This window comes from Desmodus rotundus, chromosome 2 (genome assembly GCF_022682495.2).
Source record: "Desmodus rotundus isolate HL8 chromosome 2, HLdesRot8A.1, whole genome shotgun sequence".
Classification (NCBI taxonomy): domain Eukaryota; kingdom Metazoa; phylum Chordata; class Mammalia; order Chiroptera; family Phyllostomidae; genus Desmodus; species Desmodus rotundus.
Window position 1 is genome coordinate 105,680,565 of NC_071388.1, and position 27,439 is coordinate 105,708,003.

General features: G+C 40.3%; 2 protein-coding genes across 5 annotated transcripts in view; one reads left to right on the forward strand and one right to left on the reverse strand.

Moving 5' to 3' along the window:
- The first annotated feature begins 1,497 nt into the window (after positions 1-1,497).
- ATR (ATR serine/threonine kinase) overlaps positions 1,498-27,439 on the forward strand; it is a 134,575-nt gene continuing 108,633 nt past the window's right edge. Inside the window, exons 1-3 of one of the 4 annotated variants that reach the window (XM_053918513.1) lie at positions 1,498-2,156; positions 24,409-24,500; positions 25,461-25,610. In XM_053918513.1, the coding sequence (XP_053774488.1) occupies positions 1,951-2,156; positions 24,409-24,500; positions 25,461-25,610 (448 nt within the window). In that variant the 5' untranslated portion in view covers positions 1,498-1,950. Of the gene's footprint in view, positions 2,157-24,408; positions 24,501-25,460; positions 25,611-27,439 lie in introns of those variants that run through there. The other 3 variants (XM_053918511.1, XM_053918510.2, XM_053918512.1) reach the window with 3 other exon arrangements.
- Positions 14,043-14,554, reverse strand: LOC112320666 (large ribosomal subunit protein uL30m). The gene has a single exon (XM_024578180.4). It carries the CDS (start codon positions 14,501-14,503, stop codon positions 14,072-14,074), a length of 432 nt encoding a protein of 143 aa, XP_024433948.2. The 5' UTR covers positions 14,504-14,554; the 3' UTR covers positions 14,043-14,071.

The following is a 27,439-nucleotide window of genomic DNA, read 5'->3' on the forward strand; positions in this document are numbered from 1 at the left end:
TTCAACTGTTTAGCAGGTATTTACTGAACACCTATGTGCCAGGCACTGTTTTAGGTCCTGGGTTATCTAAACAGTGACTGAAGCAGGACCGTGCTCTCTAGGAGCCTATATTTTCATTGGAGGACATAGTCAGTAAAATAGTATGCAATATACCATTCGGTTCTAAGTGCTATGAAGAAAAATAAAGCAGATGGGGGAAAACAGTGTGAGTGTGCTAGTCTCTATGAGGCTCTCTGGTGGCATTTCAGCAAATATCTGAAGAGAGGCAATGAGAGAGGGTGTTCAAGCTCAAGGTAAAGGGTACAGCAAATGCAAAATCCGTGAGGCAGGAGCACATATGGCTTTCATTCCATAACTTTGATTTTTTAAAGATGCTGTATCAACACTCATGTACCAAAGAACAAATGTAAGTACACTGCATGGCTTTGCCTGAATAAATGCATACTGTTGATGTTACAGAACAGACGGGGCGGGGGTGAACAATGCTATTACGGAAAGGACCTCCCCCCTTCTCTCTGGGGGGGCGGTCCCCTCCCACCTTCTAGGTTTGCCTTGCCCACCGCCAGAGGAAAGGCGTCTCTCAATGCCAGAGACTGGTGAAAAGGAAAGGAATTATTTATTTAAAAGTTATACAGACTTAGAGTAATGACTTAATGTCTTCATTAAAATACCAAAGTCCTTTAGAATACCCACAGATGCACACAGTCCTTCCTTCTCCCTCTGCCCAGTCTGGGGTACCGTATCTCAGGAAAAGAAGTAAAAGTCTGTGATTCAGGCTCCCCGCAACATCAGCTGTGTCGTTGCCATGGGGTCCTCTCTCAGGTTTGGCTGCCGTGCCTGGGTTTAAATCCTAGTGCCAATCTTCCTCTGCAGCCCCATTTCCGACCCCTCCTACAATCAGTTACACCTGCCAGCATCCCCCTATTCTTCCAGCTTTACTGGGCTGCCATAGTAAGTCCGGGCAGGTGTGGCCCCATGGCAAGGAGCCAATCATCTCCAAGCTCTCACGCAGGCGCTGTAACCAGGGGAAGTTGCTTCCCAGTTACATCCTGGGTGGAAGTCACTCCCATCTCCCTGACGAGCGTGGCCACAGCTATTTAACATATCCATGAAACCAGTTAAAGGTTATAGATGCGTTAAATGACCATGCCAGAGCTTAGCTGCACAGCTGTTGGTGTACAAAACAGCTCTGAATGGTCCTGCTCCATGTGTCCCTTCCCCCAGCTCAGGCTTGTGGGGGTGAGGACATCCTATATACTTTTTTCTAATATTTCCTGGACACCTTGAGTTCTGGACCCCATTACACATTCCTATTTGGGGCCCTCTCTTGGCTGCACCCTGTTACATTGACATGTTAACAGTCTCTTATGATGGCTATCTTTTGAATACACACAAATTGGGTTGAGCTAGAAAATGTCTACAGCCAGAACTCATTGATTCACTTTAGATGCTTGTTAAGGTGTCAACACAGTACTGCTGCTGATTTGGTGAGACACCTATTAATACAATTCAATCCCCTTTTTAAATATTAAAGGTTAGGAGAATCCTCAAGGAAACCTAAGTGACCTCAAGTTGAAAAAAATCTGCTGAAAACAGAAAGGACTGGGAGCAGCACTCCTTTGCACCCGTGTCTCAGAAAGGCTGGCAAGAGAGTGGGAGGAACAGGAGAAACCTAACACCAGGGGTCTAGTCTTGGACTTGGCACAAAGTAGCTATCTCCGTTCTCACACGCGTGATACTAGGAGTGCAGCCTGGGTGCCCTCCAGGCCCCTTTGCTCACTTCCGGGTCGTCTTTTGCTGAGCCTCCCAGGCCGGAGTAATAGAGCAGGTCCCCGAGGCGCCAGACTCTCGGCGAGTACCGCCGGTGCTCCAGGTACCACCGGAAGCCGCCAGGAAAACTGGCCCCGAGAGCGTCCGGTGCCGACCCCGCCCGCGCACGGCGCCGCGGAAATGCAGGGGACCTGGCGCACGGACCCGCCGCGGCTTCCGGCAGGAGACTGGGCCCGGGCGGGCGCCGAGACTTCCTGTTCCGACGGTGTCGGTGGAGACGCCGCGAGCCCGCCTCTGCGTCGTGGACGAGCGCCGCGCCTCCTCAGCATGGGCGAGCCCGGCCTGGAGCTGGCGTCCATGATCCCCGCCCTCCGGGAGCTGGGCAGGTAGGCCGGCTGGCCATCCTGGGCCCACGCCGTCCCCTCGCGTGTTCTCCCCGCCCAGCCACACCTCCCGGCCCGGTGCCCGCGGCCCCGGCCGCGGCTCTTCCGTAGGCGTTCTGTGGCGCCGACTCGCTCCGTTCCCTCAGGCCACGAAGGACGCGAAGCGTCGCTGGGTGCCTGCGGGACGGCTTGAGGGGACTGGCCCCCGCGCCGCGCAAGCGTGTCCGCACGCGGGGGCGGCCTTCTCCTCACTGCCTGGGCGCGGCATTGCGCTCACTATCTTACTTCCTTAGATGAGGGACTTGAGCCGTGGACTTCGCCAGTTTTTACTATTTATGATCGCTTACGCAGAAATTGGGATTTTTGCTCCACGTTTCGACCCAGAACTACCCATGATTCTGTAGAAGGAAGGCTAGTTGCTAGAAAAGGCAGTTTGTTTCCTTCCAAGTGAAACCGCAGGCCATTCTGAAGATCGGACCGATTTCGTATTGACCATCCAGTCCCAGTCCGTTATTGTAGTCGGAAAGCCTTGGGGTCGGCCACAGCGTCCACACAATGCACAGGATGTTGCCAAAACATGAAGACAATCTAATGTTTTTTCAGTTGTGCAAGCTTGTTTTCTGCAAACGTAAGAGAGAGTATGACCCAGTGTGGCCCCGCAGTGGGGAAGAGGTTGGTGGCTGCCGTCCCCACCAGGTCACCACCCTCCCACAGGTTGCCCCCCCCACCCCCCGGAAGCCCGCCTCCTCCCACCCTAGCCTGGCGGGAGCACTGGGAGGCAGGGCACTCCTGTGTGTGTTCTCTTTTTATTGTATCCCACTGCCAACAAGAAATAGGTGGCTGGTATCAGTATTGCACTTGAACTATCAGTTGAAACAATTGCTTCCCGATTTCGTAAACTGAAAACTTAGCACACAAAGTCAAAACTGACGTTAAGCCAATGGAATATTTAATATCCTTTCATTTTTTGGGTGCAGTTGTGTTCATTTCTACTTGATGGCCACACAAGGACATTTAGTCTCCCTTAATTACGTAATAAAGAGTATAAATGAAGAGACCATGTTTGTCTTAACTGAATCAACCTGGTTTTGTACCAATGAATTTTTTCACTTCGCGAGAGTAGTGCAAGCATACTTTGTATTAACATTTTTTAAAGTAACATCGACTTTTCTAAAAGATACAAGTGCTCACTTTAGGAAGTTGGTGTACAGATTTAATCTTTCAGGCTCAATGTGGAGCTCACTATGCTTTACTTTAATGTAAAATTAGCTTATTAATACTTATCGTTCCTCCTCTCTTCCTCTATGAGACTTGTTAATAAAAATAATAGTATATTAGATTTATTTATGGTCTCTTTCATGGTAGCTATTCTAAAAGAATGAATAGAAAAACTGACCCACAGGGAATTGTCTAATAATAGTTTGTAATTGTCATGACTTTTTTATTGCAACTGTTTCATTCAAGCTTATTTGGTCTCACAGTATCTCCCAGGTATAGAATATGGCAAATATTATCACTATTAAGAAATGGAGCCACAAAAGTTGAAGAACTAAAGACAAAGCTGTAGTAGTTATCAGAGTCATCTCAGATTCAAGGCCTCAAGGCCTTTTATCCCAAGTTTCTTTTTCTTTAATTGGCTGTGGCAGTTAGACTTCTGAAAGCAGTGAGATGTTAAACAGTTCTAATGTGTGGGTTCATCTTCCTCTATCTCTCAGGTATAAATTTTGTTCCACTGATTTTTGCTGTTAGCACTCTCCTCTCTGCGTGGTCTTACTGTGTGATTGCACCCATTCTCCTGCTTTGAAGTGCTATTCGATGACTGCAGATGTGTTTCGCCAAACTACACCTACCTCCTGTAGAACTATATGTATAACTGTATACTGGCAGTTTTATTAGGGTGTCCTATATAAAGTTAAGACTTAACATAGCCAATGCAAATTCTTCTCATATCTCGACTTTCTCAGCCTTTTTTTTTTTTTTTTTTCTTTCAATTCTTCTCATTCACTCAGGTAGGGATATTTCAGTACATGATATCATGTTCATTCAATTTTTCCAAACCAGAAATCTGGGAATCAGTCTTCAGTCCCTATGTGCTTTTGGGTTACATCCTTGGTTCTGTTTTCATCTTCATTCTCTTCCTGAGTAACTCTACCTAGTCCTATGGCTTTATATCATCTATATGCTGATAACTCCTAAATTTGTACCTCTGGCCCAGAGATATAAATTAGGTTGCTTACTCAACATCTACACCCAGAACTGAAATTAACATATCCAAAGCAGACCTGCCGATTTACTGTTCCTTCCCCACAGGTTATTGTAAATGTACCAACCAAAAATCTAGGAGTTATCCTTGATTCTTTCCCTTATCCCTAATAATCCATCAGCAAGCCTTGTCAATACTTCCTTTAAAATACACTTCTCATGTCCACTGCTACCTCCATAGTTTCTTATTTGGACTGTTGCAATAACCTCTCAGCTTATTTATTCATTTCCATTTTTACCCATTTACAATGGATTTCCTACTCAGCAAAGTGATTTTTATAACTGTAAATCAAATTGTAGATTATATAACATTACTCCTCTGCTCAAAACCTTCCTTTGGTTTTCCAGCACAGTTAGAATAAAATCCAAACTATTTCACCGAAGCCTCTAAATTCCTGTATGATATGGCCTCTGCTTGTCTCTGACCTCATGGTCTTGTTACCCTCCCTTGCTCACTCTACTCCAATAATATTAACCTTACTGTTTGTGTACACCGTGGTCATGCCTGCCTTCAGTCCTTCGCACTTGATACTTCTTCTATCTGAACACCAACTGGTTCCATTCAAATGTCATTTCTGAGGGGCCTTCTCTGACCTTCCTGTTTACAATTACTTTGTAATCACAAGGTATTTTCAGATAGCGATAGTTGCTATTAAAATATTAAATGAGGCAATGAGAGGGAGATAAGGATCCAGGGATCAGTGACATTAGCCACTAGAGGACATTTGGAGAGTAAGAAAAAGCCAGTCATTTAAAGCTAGGAGAAGTGTCTGCGATAGAAGAGGAAGTACAAAGGCCCTTATGTGGGAGTGAGCCTATTTTTTAAGGAATCGGAAGAAGGCTGGAACATAGGGAGCAAAGAGGGTTTGGTATTAGTTAGGATGGAGGGAGAAGTAGGCAGGGGCCAGATCCTTTAGAACCTTACAGGCCAGGATAAGGAGTAGGGTTTTATTTTAAGTGGCAATGGGAAACCATTGCAATGTTCAAAAATGGAAACACAATTGAACTAATGGGGTTTTTTTTAATAATTTTAATTTTTTTTGTTATTCAATTACAGTTGTGTGCCTTTTCTCCCCATCCCTCCACCCCACCCCAGTTGAACCCCCCATCCCTCCCCCACCTCCACCCTCCCCCTTGATTTTGTCCATGTGTCCTTTATAGTAGTTCCTGTAGTCCCCTTTCCTCACTGTCCCCTCCCCAGTCCCCCCTGCCCATTGTTAGATTGTTCTTAACTTCAATGTCTGGTTATATTTTGTTTGCTTTTTTCTTCTATTGATTATGTTCCAGTTAAGGATGAGATCATATGGTATTTGTCCCTCACCGCCTGGCTTATTTCACTTAGCATAATGCTCTCCAGTTCCATTCATGTTGTTGTAAAGGGTATACGCACCTTCTTTCTCTCTGCTGCGTAGAATTCCATTGTGTAAATATACCATGCTTTTTGGATCCACTCATTTGCTGATGGGCACTTAGGTTGCTTCCAGTACTTGGCTATTGTGAATTGTGCTGCTATGAACATTGGGGTGCACAGGTTCTTTTGCATTGGTGTTTCAGGGTTCTTAGGGTATAATCCCAGCAGCAGAATTGCTGGGTCAAAGGGCAGTTCCATTTTTAGTTTTCTGAGGAAATTCCATACTGTTTTCCACAGTGGCCTCACCAGTCTGCATTCCCACCAACAGTGCACTAGGGTTCCCTTTTCTCTGCATCCTCTCCAACATTTGTTTGTGGATTTGTATATGTTGGCCACTCTGACTGGTGTGAGATGGTACCTCATTGTGGTTTTAATTTGCATCTTTCTGATGGCTAGTGATGCTGAGCATCTTTTCATATGTCTCTGGGCCCTCTGTATGTCTTCCTTGGAGAAGAGTCTGTTCAAGTCCTTTGCCCATTTTTTAATTGGGTTGTTTGTCTTCCTGGAGTGGAGTCGTGTGAGTTCTTTATATATTTTAGAGATCAGGCCCTTGTCTGAGGTATCATTAGCAAATATGTTTTCCCATACTGTGGGTTCTCTTTGTAATTTGGTGCTGTTTTCTTTAGCCATGCAGAAGCTTTTTATTTTGGTGAGGTCCCATTTGTTTATTCTTTCCTTTATGTCCCTTGCTTTAGGGGACATGTCTGTGAGGATGTTGCTGCGTGGAATGTCTGAGATTTTCCTGCCAATGTTTTCCTCGAGGACTTTTATGGTGTTACAACTTATATTTAAGTCTTCTATGCATCTTGAGCTTATTTTTGTGTATGGCATAAGTTGGTGATCGAGTTTCATTTTTTTGCACGTAGCTGTCCAGATCTCCCAACACCATGTGTTGAAGAGGCTGTTTTTGCTCCATTTTATGCTCCTGCCTCCTTTGTCAAATATTAATTGACCTTAAAGACTTGAGTTTATTTCTGGGCTCTCTGTTCTGTTCCATTGGTCTGTGTGCCTGTTTATATGCCAGTACCAGGTTGTTTTGATGACAGTGGCCTTGTAATACAGTTTGATATCAGGTATTGTGATCCCTCCTGCTTTGTTCTTCTTTCTCAAAATTGCTGCAGCTATTCGGGGTCGTTTGTGGTTCCATATGAATTTCTGAAATGTTTGTTCTATATCTGTGAAGTATGTCATGGGTACTCTAATAGGGATTGCACTGAATCTATAAATTGCTTTGGGTAGTATGGCCATTTTGATGATGTTAATTCTTCCAATCCATGAACACGGTATATGCTTCCATTTGTTTGTGTCTTCCTTAATTTCTTTCTTCGGTGTTGTGTAGTTTTCTGAGTACAGGTCTTTTACCTCCTTGGTTAGGTTTATTCCTAGGTAATTTATTTTCTTTGTTGCTATATCAAATGGGAATTTTTCCTGATTTCTTTTTCTGCTGTTTTGTTGTTGGTATACAGGAATGCCTTTGATTTCTGAGTATTGACTTTGTATGCAGCTGTTTTGCCAAATTCATTTATTAGGTCGAGTAGTTTTTTGGTGGAGTCTATAGGATTTTCCATGTACACGATCATGTCATTTGCAACCAGTGACAGTTTCATTTCCTCCTTTCCAGTTTGGATTCCTTTTCTTTCCTTTTCTTGTCTGATTGCTGTGGCTAGGACTTCCAATACTATGTTGAATAGGAGTGGTGAGAGAGGGCATCCTTGTCTTGTTCCTCATCTTAGTGGGAAAGCTCTAAGTTTTTGTCCATTGAGTATGATATTGGTTGTAGGTCTCTCATATATGGCCTTTATTATGTTGAGGAATTCTCTCTCTATTCCCACTTTGCTGAGTGTTTTTATCAGAAATGGGTGCTGTATCTTATCGAACGCTTTTTCCGCATCTATTGATATGATCATGTGATTTTTGTCTTTGCTGTTGTTTATGTGATGTATTATGTTTATTGATTTGCGAATATTGTACCATCCTTGCATCCCTGGGATGAAACCCACTTGGTCATAGTGTATGATCTTTTTAATGTATTGCTGGATGCGGTTTGCCAATATTTTGTTGAGAATTTTAGCGTCTGTGTTCATCAGCGATATTGGCCTGAAGTTTTCTTTCTTCGTTGTGTCTTTATCCGGTTTTGGGATTAGGATGATACTAGCTTCATAAAAAGAGTTTGGGCGTCTTCCATCAGTTTGGATTTTTTCGAATAGTCTGTGAAGGATAGGGGTTATTTCTTCCTTAAATGCTTTGTAGAATTCTCCTGTGAAACCATCTGGTCCAGGGCTTTTGTGCATTGGGAGTTTTTTGATGACTGCTTCAGTTTCGTCTGCTGTTATTGTTCTGTTCAGGTTTTCTGCTTCTTCATTCAGTTTTGGAAGATTATATTTTTCTAGAAATGTGTCCATTTCATCTAGGTTTTCAAATTTCTTAGCATACAGGTCTTCATAGTAATTTCTTACGATCCTTTGTATTTCTGTGGTATCAGTTGTAATCTCTCCACTTTCATTTCTAATTCTGTTTATTTGGATCCTCTCTCTTTTCTTCTTGATAAGCCTACTTAAAGGCTTGTCAATTTTGTTTATCTTTTCAAAGAACCAGCTCCTGGATTCATTGATCCTTAGAATTGTGCTTTTAGTCTTTATGTCATTTAACTCTGCTCTGATCTTGGTTATTTCCTTCCTTCTGCTTGCTCTGGGCTGTCTTTGTTGTTGTTCCTTGAGTTCTTGTAGGCGTAGGGTTAGGTTGTTTGTTTGAAATGTTTCTATCTTTTGAAGATAGGCCTGTATTGCTATGAACTTCCCTCTCAGGACTGCCTTTGCTGTGTCCCATAGCTTTTGGGTTGTTGTGAGTTCATTTTCATTTGTTTCCAGAAAGTTTTTGATTTCTTCCCTAATGTCGTTCTTGACCCATTCATTGTTTAATAGCATGCCATTCAGTCTCCATGATTTGAAGTGTTTTGGGTTTTTTCCTTTGGGGTTGGTTTCTAGTTTCAGTCCCTTGTGGTCAGAGAAAATACTTGATATGTATCAAATTTCTTGAATTAGTTGAGGCTTTCTTTATGTCCTATCATGTGGTCTGTCTTTGAAAATGTTCCATGTACACCTGAAAAGAATCTGTATTTTGTTTCTTTGGGATGAAAAGCTCTCTATATATCAGTTAAATCCATTTCATCTAGGGTATTGTTAAGTGACACAATATCCTTATTGATATTTTGTTTGCAAGATCTGTCCATCTTTGACAGTGGGGTGTTAACGTCCCCTACTATAATTGTGTTGCTGTCAATATCTTTCTTGAAGTCCTCCAAGATTTTCTTTATGTATTTGGGTGCTCCTATGTTGGGTGCATATATATTTACAATGTTTATGTCTTCTTGGTGGATTCTTCCTTTGAGTATTATGAAGTGACCTTCTGGGTCTCTCTTTATGGCCCTTCTTTGGAAGTCTATTTTGTCTGATATGAGTATTGCTACCCCTGCTTTTTTTTTCCTGTCTGTTTGCTTGGAAAATTTGTTTCCAGCCCTTCACTTTCAGTCTGTGTAGGTCTTTTATTCTGAGGTGGGTCTCTTGTAGGCAGGATATGTGTGGGTCATGCTTTCTTATCCATTCAGCCATTCTATCTCTTTTGATTGGAGCATTTAATCCTTTTACGCTTAAGGTTATTATTGATAGGTAGTTATTCATTGCCATTTTTCCTACCTGTGTTCCTCTCTCTTTCTCTTTTCCTTCCTTTCCTTAAAGCAGCCCCATTAGCATCTCTTGCAGAACTGGTTTGGTGGAGGTGTATTCTTTTAGACTTCTTTTGTCTGGGAAGCTCTTTATTTGGCCTTCTCTCTTGATTGAGAGCCTTGCTGGGTAAAGTAGTCTTGGTTGCAGGCCTCTGGTTCTCATTACTTGGAATGTTTTTTTCCATTCTCTTCTGGCTTGGAGCGTTTCCATTGAGAAGTCAGTTGCTAACCTTATTGGGGCTCCCTTGTATGTTACTTCCTGTTTCTCCCTTGCTGCCTTTAAGATCTTCTCTTTGTCTTGAAATTTTGCCATTTTAATTATGATGTGCCTTGCAGTGGGCCTCTTTGGGTTCCTTTTGTTTGGGACTCTCTGTGTTTCCTGGATTTCTGTGACTTTTTCTCTCCTCAGATTAGGGAAATTTTCCATGATTACTTTTTCAAACAGGTTTTCTATCCCTTGCTGTTCTTCTTCTCCTTCTGGTATTCCTATTATACGGATATTGTTACATTTCATGTTGTCCTGCATTTCCCTTAATCCCTCTTCATTCTTTCTGAGCCTCTTTTCCTTTTCTTACTCTTTCTGGGTGTTTTTTTCTACTTTGTCTTCCAGCTCGCTGGTCCGATCCTCTGCTTCATCAGGTCTGCTTTTGATTCCTTCTACTGTGTTCTTCAATTCAGAAATTGTATTCTTCATTTCCTCTTGGCCCTTGTTGATAGTTTCTGTTTCCTTTTTCATGTTGATATAGTTTGCAGTGAGTTCATTGTAGTTTCCCTGTAGTTTCTGGTAGTTCTCTGTGAGCTCAGTGAGCTTCCTGATAACCATTGCTTTGAACTGAGTATCTGATAGTTGACTTGCCTCTTTTTCAGTTAGCATTCTTTCTGAGGTTTCCTCCTCTCCTTTCATTTGGGGATTGTTTCTTTGTCTTCCCATTGTTTGTGAGACTCTTCTTGTTAGCCTCTGCTTCTTAAATTGATCTATTCTGACTCCCTGGGTTTATGGTATGAACTTCTATGGTAGAATGCCAGTGGGATTTCAGTGGTGCTGTCTCCTTAATCTCCTGTGCTCACTGGTCTTGAGCTGACGTTTATGGGTGTAACACCATCTAACTCTGGTCTTTTCAGCACTCCAGGTTTTATTGCCTCACCTGTGGGAAAAAGAGAAAGGGGGAGGAAGAAGAAGGGAAGGAGGGAAAAAGGGAATAGAAAAGGAAAGGATGGAAGGAAGAAGGAAGAAGGAAAGATCGGAGGCAAGGTAAGAAGGAATGTTAACAAAAGTTAAACAAAAGAATAAATACAAGTCGGCAGGAAGAAGGAATAAAAAAGGTAAAGGATGGAAGGAGGAAGGAATAAAAAAAGAAAGAAGGACAGAAAAGAAGGAATTTAGGGGGAAAGGAGGAAGGAAAAAAAAAGAAGAAGAAAAAAAAAAAAAGTCTTCCACTGGCTTTAAACCAGTCAGGTTAGTTCTGCTGGTCTTCCTGTCTGTGAAATGGTAGGGGGTGGTTGGAAGGATTGGTTTCATTGTTCTCCCTTCCTGAGCCACACTCTTCGCTGTTGTTCAGTCTCCAGTCCAGTTTCTCAGGGTCCTTCAGCTCCCCACTAGGCCTTTAGTTCACCAGTTGTGCTGTCCTTGAGTTGCACCAGTTAGGGGCAGCTCACACTCCCCCTTCTTGCTCTTTGCTTTCTTAGATGTTAGGGGCTCTCGGTGCTGCTATGGGGTAGTTCAGCGCCCTACTGGGTCAAGTCTTTCCAGGGAATCCAGTGTCTATCCCTGCAGCTCCCCTCTGCTGGGTATTCTGCCTTTGTCCTAGAGAGGCAGTAGGCCCTGCAGGGCTCTGTTCGCAGGGGCTAGGTAGGAGTTGTTCAGAACCGGTGCTTTTAGGTGTGGTCCCTGGCAGGCAGCCAGGCCGTTGATCAGCGGGTCCACCGCTTTGGGCCTGAGTTGTGTGGCCGGCGTGTCCACTGCCTTGGGCCTGTGCGTGGGGCAGCTAGCCTCTGCTCCCGGTGCGTACCCACCCGACGTTTCAGGTGTGGGCCCCCAGTCCGCTAATCTGGGTGCGCGCAACTGGGCTTTAGGTTAGCGCTGGGGCTGCTTATCCTGCGTTCACCCCGTCCAGGGACTGAGGTGGGAGGGGTGCTAGAGGCCACGGCTGCTGTGGAGAGTTCTGTAAATAGCTGCTGAGTGCCTCTATTTTCTTTTTCTTTTTGAGAAATTCTTCCTATTCAAGCCCCCCTGGTCCAAACAAGCACCTGGCTGCTCACACAGCCCAGCCTGGCTCTCTCCCAAGAATCCTGCAGCAGACCCTGCGCCCGGGCCAGGGCTTCAGCCGCCCTGGTCCCCGCGCACGTCCCAGGGACCTTATTGTCCTTATGTACTCTTTTTACCGTCAGATCTTTCAATGTCCTCTATCTTTGGTCTCCGATCTTCATATATGCTGGAATACCGTTGGCTGTTTGCTCTGCCCCTCAGATCAGCTAGGTGTTTCACTGGTGTTGAGGGGAAGTGGACTCCGCTCCCACCTATCTCACCGCCATCTTCCCCACCGAACTAATGTTTTAAAAACATGTTTAATCTTCTCTCTTCTAGTTAAGAGACCCTTCAGTGTTTCATTGCCTTCAGTATGAAATCCAAACTCCTTAGTTCATCCTTTGATCTGATCTTCCCCTCCAATTATTGTCTCCCTCCTCTTTAGCCAAGTACAGTCTCTAGAGTTTCTAGAACAGACTGTTCTTATTCCTGAGCCTTTGTTCCCTCCACTGGGAATACCCTTCTTCTTTCCCTTATTTTACCTGGTTATCCCCTTAGGGACTCAGCTTTTTGTATCACTCCCAGGGAACCTTGACTGATAGACCCTTCTCAAGGCAGAGTGTCCTCTCTTGTATTCTGTCTTGGCTCTGTTAATACTTAACCATACTGTGTTAAAATGATTTGTTCTTTAATTTACAAATTCTTTTAGGGCAGATGCACAGTGTCTTGGTTATCCTGGTAGTTAATGCTTGCCCCAAAGGAGGTGCTTGTATTTGCTAAATATATGAAAGCTTAATGTGATATTAAAGTTTTCACTCTAATAATATATATTATATATAATATATGTGTGTGTGTATACACACACACTCCTCCCCCCAACAAATTAAATTTTTTATTTGCCTGTATTCCCTTCTAGTCTTCATCCAAATGCATGTAGGATCTTTGCCTATTAGTGCTCCTGGCACAGATCTAATTTTGCATTCTGCCCTTTTTGGTTCTCATCCTTCCATAAGCATTTTTCCATATTGTTATATGGTTATCTTTCTCATTTAAATTGTCGCATAGTGTTTCAATGAGTGAATAAGAATTGTTACCCTAATGTAAGTCATTTAAATGGTTCCCTGTTTTCCTTCATTATAAATAATGCTGTAGAGCATGTTTTTATGGATATAGCATCTTCCTTCATTTGAGTTATTTCCTCAGGTCGGTTCCCAAGAGTGAGATTGCTAGGTCAAAGGGTACAAATACTTTAATAATTCCTGGTGTGAATTGTAATATTTTTTAACAAAGGGTTTTTATTTATTTTCCTGCTCAACAATAATACTTCTTCTATTTTCCAGCCACATAGAAGAAACAAGAATTCTACTACCCAGAAATTACTATTACCAACATTTGGATAACCATCGCTCTAGACATCTCTGATGCACAGATAGATGTAGAAATACAAATAATTTTTTACCAAAGGGATCATATTCATGTGCCAGTTGTGCAGCCTGTTTTTTTTTCTTTTTAGTCAACATGTCCTAGGCTTTTCCAATTGGTTCTGCCACCACCAGTGCCTATGCTGTAGCATAATGTAGCATATATAGTAATAGCTGTCAGCCAGGCATGTGCAAAGAATATTTTCTGCTTTAGCTCAGTTAAGCTCCATACAACCCAATGAGATAAGTTCTATTATTATCATGCTCATTTTGCAGATGAGGACTTAATTCACTGTTCAGGGTCGCATAGCTAGGAAGCGGTAGGGCTGTCAGTCAACTTGAGTTCTCTGGGGCTCCAAAAACAGATGTTTACACAAATAATACACATACATTTTTATTGTAAAAAGTAATAATAATAAATGCAAACAATACTGTAGCATAGAAAGTAAAGTGTGAAAGTTCCCTTTATACTTTCATGGAGGTTTGATGTGGCTGTTAAGTTTAACTGCATATGAAAAAATCAGAGTAACATAAGCTTAAATAAATTTATTTATTGGGTTGGTCAAAAAGTTCGTATGGTTTTTTTCCGTAAAATAAAAGACACATTTTTATTTTCACCAATCACTTTATTGATTTGGATATTTTGAGTATGTGGGCTATCTCCTGCATGATATAACATTGATAGTTCTCAGTTAATGTCTGTCTTTTTTTTTTTAGCATTTAAAATATATTTTAACGAGAACACTTTCTCACCATCATTAAATGAAAATGATTTGCACTTTTTAATCTGAAACAGCTCTGGCATTAGGACTTAATTGTTTCCTGGTCAATGGGGCTTAGATGCCACTGTAGCACTAACTATCCAGTGCTCTTGAGGCAGGTGTGAGCCATGTCCTCCTCTTTTGGAAGTCCTTGTGGCAACCTCAGGGGCTTGATTCTTATCAAATGTTTAACCACTTTCAGTTTTGCATTCACTGAAGGAATGTTCTTGCGAACTTGAGGAGTATGAGCCTTTTCTAATCCAAGCATCTTTATTACATCTTTTTCCCAATATGGACGTCTTTTTATACTTTTTATTCTGGTAACAATATGCTGTTTATGAGGGTGCTGTGGATCCCCACCATATTTTTCATGATCTTCAGGTGAAGGCTGAAACACTTTATCTGGAATTCTTGACTCGGTAAATTTATGACGAATCCAATCTGTATGAACAAGAGACTCCACACCTTTTGTCAGAGTGTGTAGTTTTCTTGGGGGCCTCTGAACTATTGAGCGCAAAATCCCAGCCATGACTGTGGTGACTGTCCTCTGCAGAGGCCACGGACAGGAAGCTGAACAGAGGAGAGACCATCACGTGCTACACTCTCAGTTAATGTCTTGATTTGATTGCTATCAACTTCAACTGGTCTACCCAACCTTGGAGCATCATCCAGCAAGAAATCTCCAGCACTAAACTTTGCAGACCACTTTTGACATGTTTGATCAGTCACAGCACCTTCTCCATACACTGCGCAAATCTTTTTTTGCATTTCAGTCGTGTTTTCACCTTTCGTGAAATAATAAAGCATAATAGGCCAAAAGTGTTAAGGGTGTTTTCTTCCATCTTCACTATTAAAATGGCTACATTAAAATTCAACAATTTCGGTAGGTTGTTTTTTTTAAAGGCACACCGATATGACAGATGTCACAATACAGTCTAACAAAATTGTTTCAAATGAAGTCGAAGACAACTAAAGTGCTACTAGAGCCATCTTACAGAAAAAAACCAAACAAACTTTTTGGCCAACCCAATATTTTTCTTCCACATCAAAGAGGTCTGGACAAAGTATTTCAGGACTAGCGTGGTGGACCCATGCTCATTGGTTACAAAGAACCCAGGCTTCTATCTTTATACTCTGCATTCTCAGTTTACAACTTCTATCCATTAGGTCTCCGTCTGGTCTGATACGGTCCCTGGAGCTCCAGTCATCATGTCCGAATTCCAGGCAATAAAGAGAAAGCCTGGAGGGGCAACAGTGTGGTTTTTATCCCAGGTGAAAGAACTTCCTCAAAAGTTCTCTTGCCCCATGACATCAGCTTACTTCTAATTGGCCATATGTTGCTTGTTATCCATAAGGAAGGCTGGGAAGTGTAGTTTTTATTTTTTTAAATTTATTTACTTATTTACTTAATCTTTTTTTTTCATTACAATTGACATGCATTATTATATTACTTTCAGGTGTACGCCCCAGTGACATTACATGACTTACTAAGTGATCATCTTGACAAATCTTGCACTAATCTGACACCATACATAAATATTAGAATATTATTGACTATATTCCATATGCTGTACTTTATCCCCATGACTATTCTGTAACCACCAATTTGTACTTCTTAATCCCTTCACCTTTTTCACCCTGCCCCCTGAGCCCTCTCTCATCTAGCAACCATCAAAATGTTCTCTGTGTCTATGATTCTGTTTCTGTTCACGTATGTTTGTTGTGAGGGAGGGGGAGGCTCTGCCCACAGAGCTCCCCTGGCTGCTGTGGATGAGAATGAGTCTACCAAGACATGATCTGCTTGGGGAGGAAAGGCTGACCAGTCTCTCAGAGGAGAAAGGTCGTCAGCCTCTCTCTCAATGGGCTTTTATTGGGTTTAGCTTGCATAGGGATGCATATCAAAGAAAGGAGGTATGGTTTACAGATAACATTTCTGGGATCACAGGGGTCCTTTTGAGTCAGGGTGTGGTAGATAGGGTGACTCCAATTGGCTGTAAAACCTTGGGAAACTTTATTTTGTGATTGGACCCTTAACATTTAAATTGAGGACATTCTTGGCAAAGCAGGTTCCACAGGACTTTATACGTTCTTTCTTAGGCCTGATTGCCCCCTGCCGGGAACTGCTGGTTCTGGCACAGGGCTGCACCCCCTTTCGGCATTGTTTCAGGCCTGAATCAGGCAGGGAAAGCAAGGCAGCCAAGAGATTAGGAGACTTTTTACAGATAGAATGAGGACTCAGGCTATGATAAAGCTGAGGGGTGAGGGTCTTTTGTCCCTTATCCACAATCCCCCAAGTCCTTCCCTGATGGCCCCTTTGTGACTGTGCCTGTCTTAGGTTGTTCCTTTCTTGAGGAATCTTACCCATCATTGACTATCCAGCCATCTTCCAGGGGCCAAACAGGGTGAAGTAAAGGGGGCAGAGGCTGCGCCCCTGCCAGGAGGATAAGTTTTGTTTCCTTAGTGGCTTATGGTCCTAAGGTCCCCTAGCCGTGGGGCCTTTTTGCCTGTTGGGTGGGGTTACAGCTCCTGAAACCAGGCAGGACTGTTCCCAACATTGTGTTTGTTTGTTTGTTTGTCTGTTAGATTCAGGTGTTGATAGATATGTATTTATTGCCATTTTGTTCATATTTTTGATCATTTTTTTTCTTCTCAAAGAAGATCCTTTAACATTTCATATAATATTGGTTTGTGGTGCTGAACTCTTTCTTTTCTTTTTCTTTTTCTTCTTATTTTTTGGTCTGGGAAGCTCTGTATCTGTTCTTTGATTCTAAATGATAGCTTTGCTGGGTTGAGTAATCTTGGTTGTAGGCCCTTACTTTTCTTCACTTTGGATATTTCTTGTCAATCCATTCTGGCTTGCAAAGTTTCTGTTGAGAAATCAGCTGAAGGTCTTATGGGAGCTCCCTTGTAGGTAACTGCTTTCCTCTTGCTGTTTTTGGGATTCTCTCTTTGTCTTTAACATTTTGCATTTTAATTACTATGTGTCATGGTGTTGGCCTCTTTGGGTTCATCTTGTTTGGGACTGTTTCCTGGACTTGTGTGTCTATTTCCTTCATCCAGTTAGGGAAGTTTTCTGTCATTTTTTTCAAGTAGGTTTTCAATTTTCTGCTCTCTCTTTTCCAGCACCTCAATGATGCAAATGTTGGTATGCTTGACATTTTCCCAGTGGCTTCTTCTTACACTATCCTCATTTTTAAAAAATTTTTGTTTCTTTTTGTTGCTTTCGGTGTTTTTTGCTTCCTTATATTCCACATCACTGATTTGATACTTGGCTTCATCTACTCTACTGTTGTGTGAAGGATACAGTTAGTGTATCCTTAAATTCTGACTTGATCTTTTTTATGCTATTGAACTTCTCACTAAATTCATTGAGCTTTCTTATAACCAGTGTTTTGAGCTCTGCATCTAGTGGATTACTTGTCTCCATTTTGTTTAGTTCTTTTTCTGGAGTTTTGATCAGTTCTTTCATTTGGGCCATGTTTCTTTGTCTCCTCATTTTGCTAGCCTGCCTTTGTTTGTCTCTATATATCAGGTAGAGCTGCTACATCTCCCAGGCTTGGTAGAGTGGTCTAATGCACTAGGTGTTCTGTAGGGTTCAGTGGTACAGCTTGCCCTGATCATCCAAGCTGGGCTCTCTAGGTGCACCCCCAGTGTGGGCTGTGTACACCCTCTTCTTGCAGTTGAGTCGTGATTGTTGTTGGCACATCAATGGGAGGGATTTACCCCAAGGCCAGTTAGCAGTAAGGACTGGCTGTGACCACTGACTTCTGACCATTGACTTCTGACCATTTTGGTGGATTGGTTGTGCAGGGGCCCACCCCACAGAGCAGGACTTACTTCAATGGGGCTCTGGTGCTCACTGAATCTGCCCCTTGAATGTGTCGCTTGTAGAGGTGGTTGAATGGTGGAGCTTCGATGCGGTCTGAAGATTTCCATGAGTTCTGGGGCCTCCCAGGAGGTGCAGTCCAAGGTCACCCACCACCTGTGTTCTACCTGGGGCTACCTGGCATGAGCTAAAAAGCAATCTGCAGATGGCTGCTACTTGTGCTGGGCGTGGAGATGCCCAGGTAAGGCCAGGCTGTGAAACAAGGTGGGCTGCTGTCAGTGCTGGGCCTGAAGTTACCGGATGAGAGGTACAGGGCTTGCTGAGGCCAGATGATGCTTTTTTGAGAGATTTTAGGAAAATGTGAAGCATGAGCCAACATGCCATTCCTATGCAAAAGCCACTGGAAACAGCTTGGGTGGGCCCAAAAGTTGGGTGGGGCAGGGTATTAGGGAATCACCAGGGTGGGATGAACAGTGTGAGCCAGGTTGATGGAAACAGATATGGTGGCCACATGCTGGTTCTATAGGAAGAAGGCTCATCAAAAGAGCAACGGGTTCATCAAAGGAACAACGGCCTTTGCCAGCCTTCTGGGATAGAGCTGTGTCCCCCCAGCTCTCACCCTGATGCTGGACAGTTCATTTTCTCTCCCTATGTTCCTGGTGCTTTTCAAGTGGCTGCCCCCATGCTGGAGTGAGTCAGAGTAAGCCTGTATCTGGGTCCTTTAAGAGGAACTGATTGGGACTTCAGCAGCCTCCTCCTTCTTCAGCCTTGATTTCTGTTGGGTTTTACAGCCAGAAGTTAGGGGACTTCTCTTTCTGTCATTGGATCCGTGGGCTAGGGAGCCTGAGTGGGGCTGGGACCCCTCACTTCTCAGGTGGGACCTCTGTAGCCAAGATATCCCTCCCAGTTTTTCCCTGCCACACTTGGGTGTGGGTCCAGCCTATTGGGAGTCCTTGCCCCTCCTATAAGTCTTGATGTGGCTTCTTCTTTAATTCCCTAGTTGTAGGACTTCCATTTAGCCAGACTTCAGGCAGTTCTGAGTGATGGTGGTTCTATAGTTTAGTTGTAATTTTGATGTGGTTGTTGGAGGAGGCAAGTATGGCATTTACCTATGCTGCCATCTTGACAGTATATTTTTGAAAAAGTATACCCTTTTAACTCAATTCCAAGGTAGAGGTTGCAAAATAAGAAATGTTCATTCTCCCATGATTTTCTTTATTTTGATAGTACACCTAATGAATTAATTCACCTTGTTTAAAAGCTTATTTTTTAAAAGATTTTATTTATTTACTTTTTAGAGAGATGGGAAGGGAAGGAGAAGGAGAGGGAGAGAAACATCAGTGTGTGGTTGCATTGATGTTTCTCATGTTCCTCAACTGGGGACCTGGCTTGAAACCCAGGCATGTGCCCTGACTGGGAACCGAACCGGTGACCCTTTGGTTCACAAGCCCATGCTTAATCCACTGAGCTACACTAGCTGGGGCAAAAGCTTATTTTTTTAAATTACACAAATAACACTAGAACGCATCATCTTTATACAAAATTAAGCTTTATAGGAAACTGACTTCTATCCTAGTTCCTCTCCCCATATACCTCCTCATTCTTATTTTTAAATGACACTTGTCAAATTACACTTGGTTTATGATAAAGTCTTCTGACTTTGTCTAAAACAATTTATGCTATCTTGTAATTTTAGACTTAAAATTTGTTATATTTAAATCTGTAATGTCCTATAATATAGTTGCTACTAGCCAGATGTGGCCATTGAGCACTTCACATGAAGCCAGTCTAAATGCAGTGCTGTAAATATAGGATGTCCACCAAGTTTCAAAGACATAGAACTCCCCAGAATGTAAAATATTTTATTAATTTGTATATTAATACAAATTTGTATATTATTTATACAAGTTCAAATAATATTTTGGATATATTATTACCATTAAAATTGCCTGTTTCTTTTTATGTTTCTTTAAAAAAAATTTTTATTGTTGTTCAATTACTGTTGTCCCCGTTTTCCCCCCATTAGTGTATCCCCATCCCTACCCCCCCAATCAGTCCCCTCCCACCCCCAGTATCTTTGTCCGTGGGTCGTTTATACATGTTCCTTGATGACCGTTCCCCTTTTTCCCCTCATTTCCCCCTTCTTCCCTCCCCTCTGGTTACTGTCTGTTCTTTATTTCAACGTCTCTGGTTCTTTTTCTTTTTATATCTGGTTCTTTTTCTTTTTATACTTCTTAACACAGCTACAAAAAAATTTATGATTACACATGTGGCTTGCACTTTATATCTATTGGCCAGTGCTGGTTTAAATAATAAGATATATAGCACCAAGTTTTTATACTTTCATGTACAATTATAACTACTTGTTCTTTGATTCTGTATACCTAGGGTTTATACTATTTGTAAATATTTGTTAATTTCAGTAACTTAGTAGTTGTTTTGTTGTTGTTGTTGTTAAGCAAGACATAGTTCTAGGTGCTACAGGGGATACATGGAGAAAGAAAACAGTCTCCTAGGGTCTGGTGGCAGGGATTAAGCAAATACTCCATAGGTCCAAAAGGTTATGCATTCAGGATTAAGGAACCACACAATTCAGGAAGATTCTTATGAATCATTCATTCATACAGCAAATATCTGTTTGACTATCTACTGTGTGACAGGACCAGTTACTTCATAGCACTGAAGCAAAAAATGTCATGGATCCTGTATATAATCAGTCAGGATTGGATTTTGTGGTTAAATAATTCGGAAAACAATGATTTTTTCTTTTAGCATTCTTCAAGATAATAACTGAGAAAATGTGTTCATTTTACAGTGATGTAGAAGTTATATATTGTTGCTTATAAAAAATATATAAATAACCAGCTTACTTATTCCATCCTCGTTGTTTTGTCAGTGGAAGTGGTGGGCTGAGCTAATGATTTATAGCTAGCCTTCAGTGAACCCTCTAGGCAGAGTTAATTATTTCCTGCTTTGGGTATAGATGGCACTTAATTACAATTATTTGTGTGCATTTCTCCCTTCTCCCCAGGGGATCTTATTTTATTTGCCTTTTGAATTTATTAACTTATTAACATCTGTACTCATCATTTCCTCCTATATTAGTGCAAGAGGTATCCCTCCTGTGCAAGGATTATCTCTTGATTTGTACAGGGTCCTGAGAAGGAAAGCCAAGTCTCAAGTATTAGTTATTCAAGTCTCTCCCATCTTAAGAGGAAAAAACAAATCCTTTTGACCCCATATATTGTTTTAGTTGCCACTAACCTCAATTCTTCATTTCATGGTCAAGCTTTAGAAAGAGCATGCTATTCTCAGTGTTCACATTTCACTTGCTTTTCAACCCCTTGCATTCTGGCTTCTGCTTTCATCTCTACACTAAGATTTTAAAATCCAAAGGACATTTAAAAAATTCAAAATGAATCAAAGACCTAAATGTAAGACCTAAAACTATAAATAAAATTCTTCATAGAGAACATGGGGAGAAGCTTCAAGATAATGGATTTGGCAGTGATTTCTTAGGTTTGACACCAAAAGCACAGCAAAAAGAAAAAATAGACTTTATCAAAATTTAAACCTTTTGTGCATCAAAGGACAATCTCAAGAGTGAAAAGAAAACATATGAAATGAGAGAAAATGTAAATTATACACCTGATAAAGATACATCAGATATCCAGAAAAAAATATTTTTAAAGACTTTATTTATTTTTAGAGGGGAAGAGAGGGATAAAGAGAGAGAGACACACATCGATGTGTGAGAGAAACATCAATAGGTTGCCTCTCTCATATGCCCTGTTCAGGCTGAACGCGCAACCCAGGCATGTGCCATGACCTGGAATCAAACCAGTGACCTTTTGCTTTGTGGGACAACACCCAATCAACTGAGCCACACCTGCTGCCAGGGCCAGAAAATATTAAGAACTACAACTCAACAACAAAAACCAAGTAACTTGATTTAAAAATGGGGAAAGAACTTGAATAGACATTTCCACAAAGAAATACAAATAGCCGCAAAGCACATGAAAAGATGTTTAACGTCACTAATCATAAGAGAAATGCAAATCAAAACCATAATGAGGCACCACTTCATACATCTGAGGATGGCTAATATTTAAAAAGCAGAAAATAACAAGTGTTGGTGAGGATAGGAGAAATTGGAACCCTGTGCATTGCTGGTGTGTATGTGACAAGCTATAGTCATTGTGGAAAATGGAATGGGAGTTTCTCGAAAAATTAATCATAGAATCACTAAATGATTCCCCAGTTCTACTTCTAGGTATACATTCAAAAGAACTGAAAGGGACTGGGACACATATTTGTACACGCATGCTCATTGGAGCATTATTCACATTAGCCAAAAGGTAGAAGCAAGCCAAGTGTCTGTGGAGGGATGAATGTACAAAATAAGGTATATAATACAGTGGAATATTATTTAGCCTTGAAAAGGAAGGGAATTCTGACACATGCTACAACATGGATGAACTGTGAAGACATTATGCTAAATCAAATCAGTCATAGAGAGACGTATGTGATTTAAGTTACATGACATAGTCAAATTCAGAGAGACAGAAAGTATCAATAGAGTGGTGGTTGCCAGGGGCTGGGGGAAGAGAAGGGGAGTTACTGTTTAATGAGTATAGTTTCAGTTTGGGAAGGTTAAAAAGCTCAGGAGAAGTATTATGGTGATAGTTGTAGAACAATGTGAATGTACTTAATGCCACAGAGCAGTACACTCAAAAATTGTTAAAATGGTAAATATTATGTTAAGTATATTTTACCATAATAAAATTCAAAGGACATTTACCAAACTAATTTTATTTGCTTCTGTTGATATTTCTGTCCTTGAAATTCTTACCTAGATTTCTAGAACATTCTCATGGTTTTTCTTTCTGTTTTTCTGGACCTCTTTCCCTTCTCCTTTATGGCTTCTTTAATTTAGGAATATCTCTTTGGCTTATTACTTAAGATTTGCATTCATATTTAAGGTTTCCACTACTACTAGCTCTGGTACTGGCAGATTATTTAGTCTCTATGAATGTCAATCTCCTCATAAACAAATTAAGATTTAGTATCCCTATCTTATTGCTTGTGAAAATGAAGTAATACAGATAATATTTAGCCTTGTCTGGTAGGTATTGTATAATGATAATCTATTTATATATCTGTAGGCTAGATATTTTTTGAGGAAAAAATGTAATTCCAACATTCTTTTGAACATCCCACTTAATTGTTCCCTTGAAACCCTTAAACTCAGTATTTCTAAAACTGGCTTTCTCTCCCCAGACTTACACTTCCTTCTGTGTTAACTCTATTAGTGAATGATCTTACAGTCCACCCCAAACAGAGGGGTAGGTTGGCTTATCACCCTCCCCTACTAATCTATATTGTTCAACTTCCCAGCAGAAGCTTCTGATATTTTGCCTGGTACATAATAGGTATTCAATAAATGTTTTTTGATTACATGAATGACCGTTGATCACATGAATGGCTCAAGCTATGTTGTGGAACATAGACTTACTACTATAATCTTATATTGTATTCTATGGTGATTTACACCAAATCATGGAGCTTAAGTTAAATTCATTCAGTATTCTAGGATGCCATTCTTCTGCCTAAGTATTGTGTCACTTCCTTATTGTTTTTTCTTGATTGGTCCTAAGATGCAATATATATATTTTTTCTTAGCATTCGATTAAATTTTTGTGATGACTTCAAACATACAAAAAAAGAGAAAATGGTATATCGATTTCTCGTGTACCCATCACCCAATAATTATCAATTTGTGGCCCTCTTCCTCTCGACTCCGATTACTTTGAAACAAATTCCAGATATCATTTTATCCATAAATAACAGTATTTGTCTCTAAAGGATAAAGACTTTTAAAACATACTGTAATACTATTATCACACTTAAGAGTAATTCTTAATTATATTAGATATCTAGTCTATGTTCAAATGTTTGAATCAGAATCCAACTTGGGATCATACTTGTAACTGCTTGATACAGCTCTTGAGTCTTAGTTATAGGTCTCCTCCTCTCTTTTATTTGTTGAATTTATTTGTTGAAGAAACTGTGTCCTGTAGATTTTTAAAAGTGTAAAAGTATAGCTCAGCTCTGCTCAATAGAAATATAAGGCAAGCCACATATGTTCTAGTTAGCACATTATAAAAAGTAAAAGGAAACAGGTGAAGTTAATTTTTAATGTTTTATTTAACTCAGTAACATGGAATTAACATAAAATTGCTAATGAGATGTTGTACTGTTTTTTTGTACCAAATACTCAAAGTCCAATGTGTATTTTATATTTATAGTATATCTCACTTTGGACTAATATTCCAAGGGCTCAATATCTGCTGCTTGTAGCTACTGGCTACATATTGGGCAGGGCAGTTTACATTTTGCAGATTGGATGCCTATGATGTCATTTAGCATGTGTTTTATTTGTAAATTGGTAACATGTTTTTAGATTTTTGTTTCATTTTTAAACAGAAGAATTATTATGAATGTCAACATTAAAATTAAACATTTGATAAGTTCAACTTCAGAAAATTTTTTACAAATGAAATTGTGACTTCCTTTAAGGCTTAAAAAACTTTTTATTTGTATTTTAGTGCCAGTCCAGAGGAATATAATACAGTTGTACAGAAGCCAAGACAAATTCTGTGTCAGTTTGTTGACCGAATACTTACAGATGTAAATGTTGGTAAGAAATAACTATTTCTTATATAAACTTTATAAATTAAATTGTTTTATTTTCTGAACACATAACATTTTATAAGCATTTTTCTCAATGTTGTTTTGTAGAATTAGTATTTATGACAGTTACTATTTTCAAGCAGTTTATATTACATAATATAGATTAGAATTTTATAGGACGTCTGTTTTCCTATTTGGTATCTAGATTTTCTGCTGCTTACTATGAGTTTTGATATAGGGTATTATTATAGGTAAAAAATATTTGGCCAGTTCCAGTGAGGTGGACTCTGCTTTAGCTGGGTCTTATGCCAGTGGTTGAGAAACAGCAAATGACATAAATAGCTGGTGACTTTGTAAGTTTTTGAATCAACTGTTTATATTTCTTATCTGTGGCAATCTAAAAGACAAATTACAGACTTAGCAAGAATGGTGTCACATCTGTCATACCTGTTAAAATTACATTGAAGGGGTAATATAGAGTGCTATTTGGCTCATGGTTTATAGATTTGATTCCATATTTGATACAAGTTTTATGACTTGTGACAGTTATTTACCCTTCGTCTTTCAATCAATAAAGTTATGAGTTGCTGAAAAATAACAAAGAACTACTGAATACTTGTTAGATGTGTTTTCCTATGGTGCTCCTGTTTACACCACTAGCTTGTCCTCCTTCTTGTTTACTAACTCTTCATCATTTAGGTCTCAAGGCCTTCACAGCATCTTCCCACACACTTGTTTCCTCCACTCTGAATTAGTGCAATCAGCATATTGTATTATAATTATTAGTTTATTTGTCTGCTTCACCTGATTGTGAAATTTTTTTTTATTCTCATATTTTAGCATAGTGCCAGGCTATTGTAGGCCTATAGTACATATTTGGTGAATGGATGTATAATAGATGAATGAGCATGATTATTAAACATTTAAAATTAGAAAGATTCTTTAAAGTGAATCTTGTATTTTTTAGTTGCTCTAGAACTCATAAAGAAAACTGACTCTCAGCCAACCTCTGTGATGTTGCTTGATTTCATCCAGCATATCATGAAGTCCTCTCCACTTATGTTTGTAAATGTGAATGGAAGCCATGGGCAAAATGAGGCGAAAGGCAGTTGTATTGGTAAGTCCAGCTATTTATACATTCATTTGCAGTCTGTTTTATGAAATCGACCTTCTTCTCTCTGAAATACAACGTATATATTAATAAACATCTTAGTCAAATTATGGTTAGTTTTATTTCATGTATCCTAATTATTTTCATTTGTTATGGACTAGATACCCACAATGGGGCAGAAATAATCAAATTTGTTTATTTGCCATTGAAAACGTCAGCTATTTTCTTTTTTCTGGTTTTGGTGATCTCTTCTAGATCAGGCATTAACAAACAATGGCTCACAGGCAGGCTCTCTGTTTATGTAAAAGTATTTATTGTAACAGAGCCCTGCTCATATTGTTTGCAACTACTGAAACAACATGGAGTAGTTGACATGGAGACCACATGGCCCTTGAACCTATCTGGTCCTTTAAGAATGAGTTCTGGTTTTTTTTTTCTTAATCACTTTACCTTTTCACCCAGACCCACAATCACACACATACACATGCATACACACACAAATCCCTTGTAGACAGACACAACAGTATGATGACTACCAGAGGGAAAGGGAGGTAGAAGAGGGTATTTGGGGATAAATGAAGGAGACTAGACTTTGGGTGGTGAACACACAATACGTTATACAGGTGATGTATTATAGAACTGTGCACCTGAAACCTACATAATTAACTGTCATCCCAATAAATTCAATAAAAAAGAATGAGTTTGCTGATACCTGTTCTAGATGAAGTTCTTTTCCTAGACTTTCTCCTGATTTTTCCCACTAATTGTCCTTTTATTAGCTTCCTCCTAAAGAGGTGTAAAGCAAACATTTTTTGTAATGTACGTACAATGCATAGAGTATTTTAAAATTTTTTGCTTGAATTTCAAGACTGAGGTTTGATAACACGTCCTCCAAAAAGTCTTTTTTGGCCACTATTGCCGACTGTTGGGCTTGGGACTGGCTTCGTTGCTGCTTCTTAATGCTCGATTAATAGAATGTTCTCCATGTTTTCTATCATAGTGGTTTTTAAATTGTATTATAAAACACACTTTAAAAAAAAATAGGTTGTGACCCATTAGTGGGTTATGAAGATGAAATGTAAGAGACTAGAAAGTATTACTTACAATGTACTATATATAATAAGAATAAGTACTATTTCATGAAACTTTTGTTTCATACATTTAAATAAATATCCCTTTCTGTACTGGGTCAAGATATAAAATACATCTCTTACATTAGTCAAAAAGTTCCAGAAACTTTCATTGTAGGGTTTATGAGGACAGGACTATGACTGATTTGTTCTTGTGCACTTGGGCAAAGTCACTACTCAATAAATACTTCTTGAAGGGGTGATAATAATTATAACTACTATTTATTGAGTGTTTATTTAACTTCAGGCTCTATGCTGAGGATTTCACATATATCATCTTACTCAATCTTTAGTAACCTATAAAGTAGATGTCGTCATTCCCCTTTCATAGATGAAATTAGAGGTTCAGATAAATGAAAAGTTTACACAACTAGTAAAGTGGAAAGCTAGGACTTTGTCTGACTCCAAAACTGGTATTCTAAATTACTATATTTCCATTTTATAAGGAATGCTTTAGACCACAGGCAGTACACAGGGACCACGGACTGAATCCGGCCCTCGACCTTGTTTTATCCGGTCCCGCACCTTGTTTCTACCCAGTGGCAGCACTGAGCTCTCGCTTAACTGTTAAGGAGTAGTAACATTTATACAGTCCTAAAATTACATTCGGCCCTTTAAAGGCAACCTCGAAGCTGATGTGGACCCTGGTGAAAATGAGTTTGGCACCCCTGTTTTAGACTACCTTGTTAGTGAAGTTTACACTTT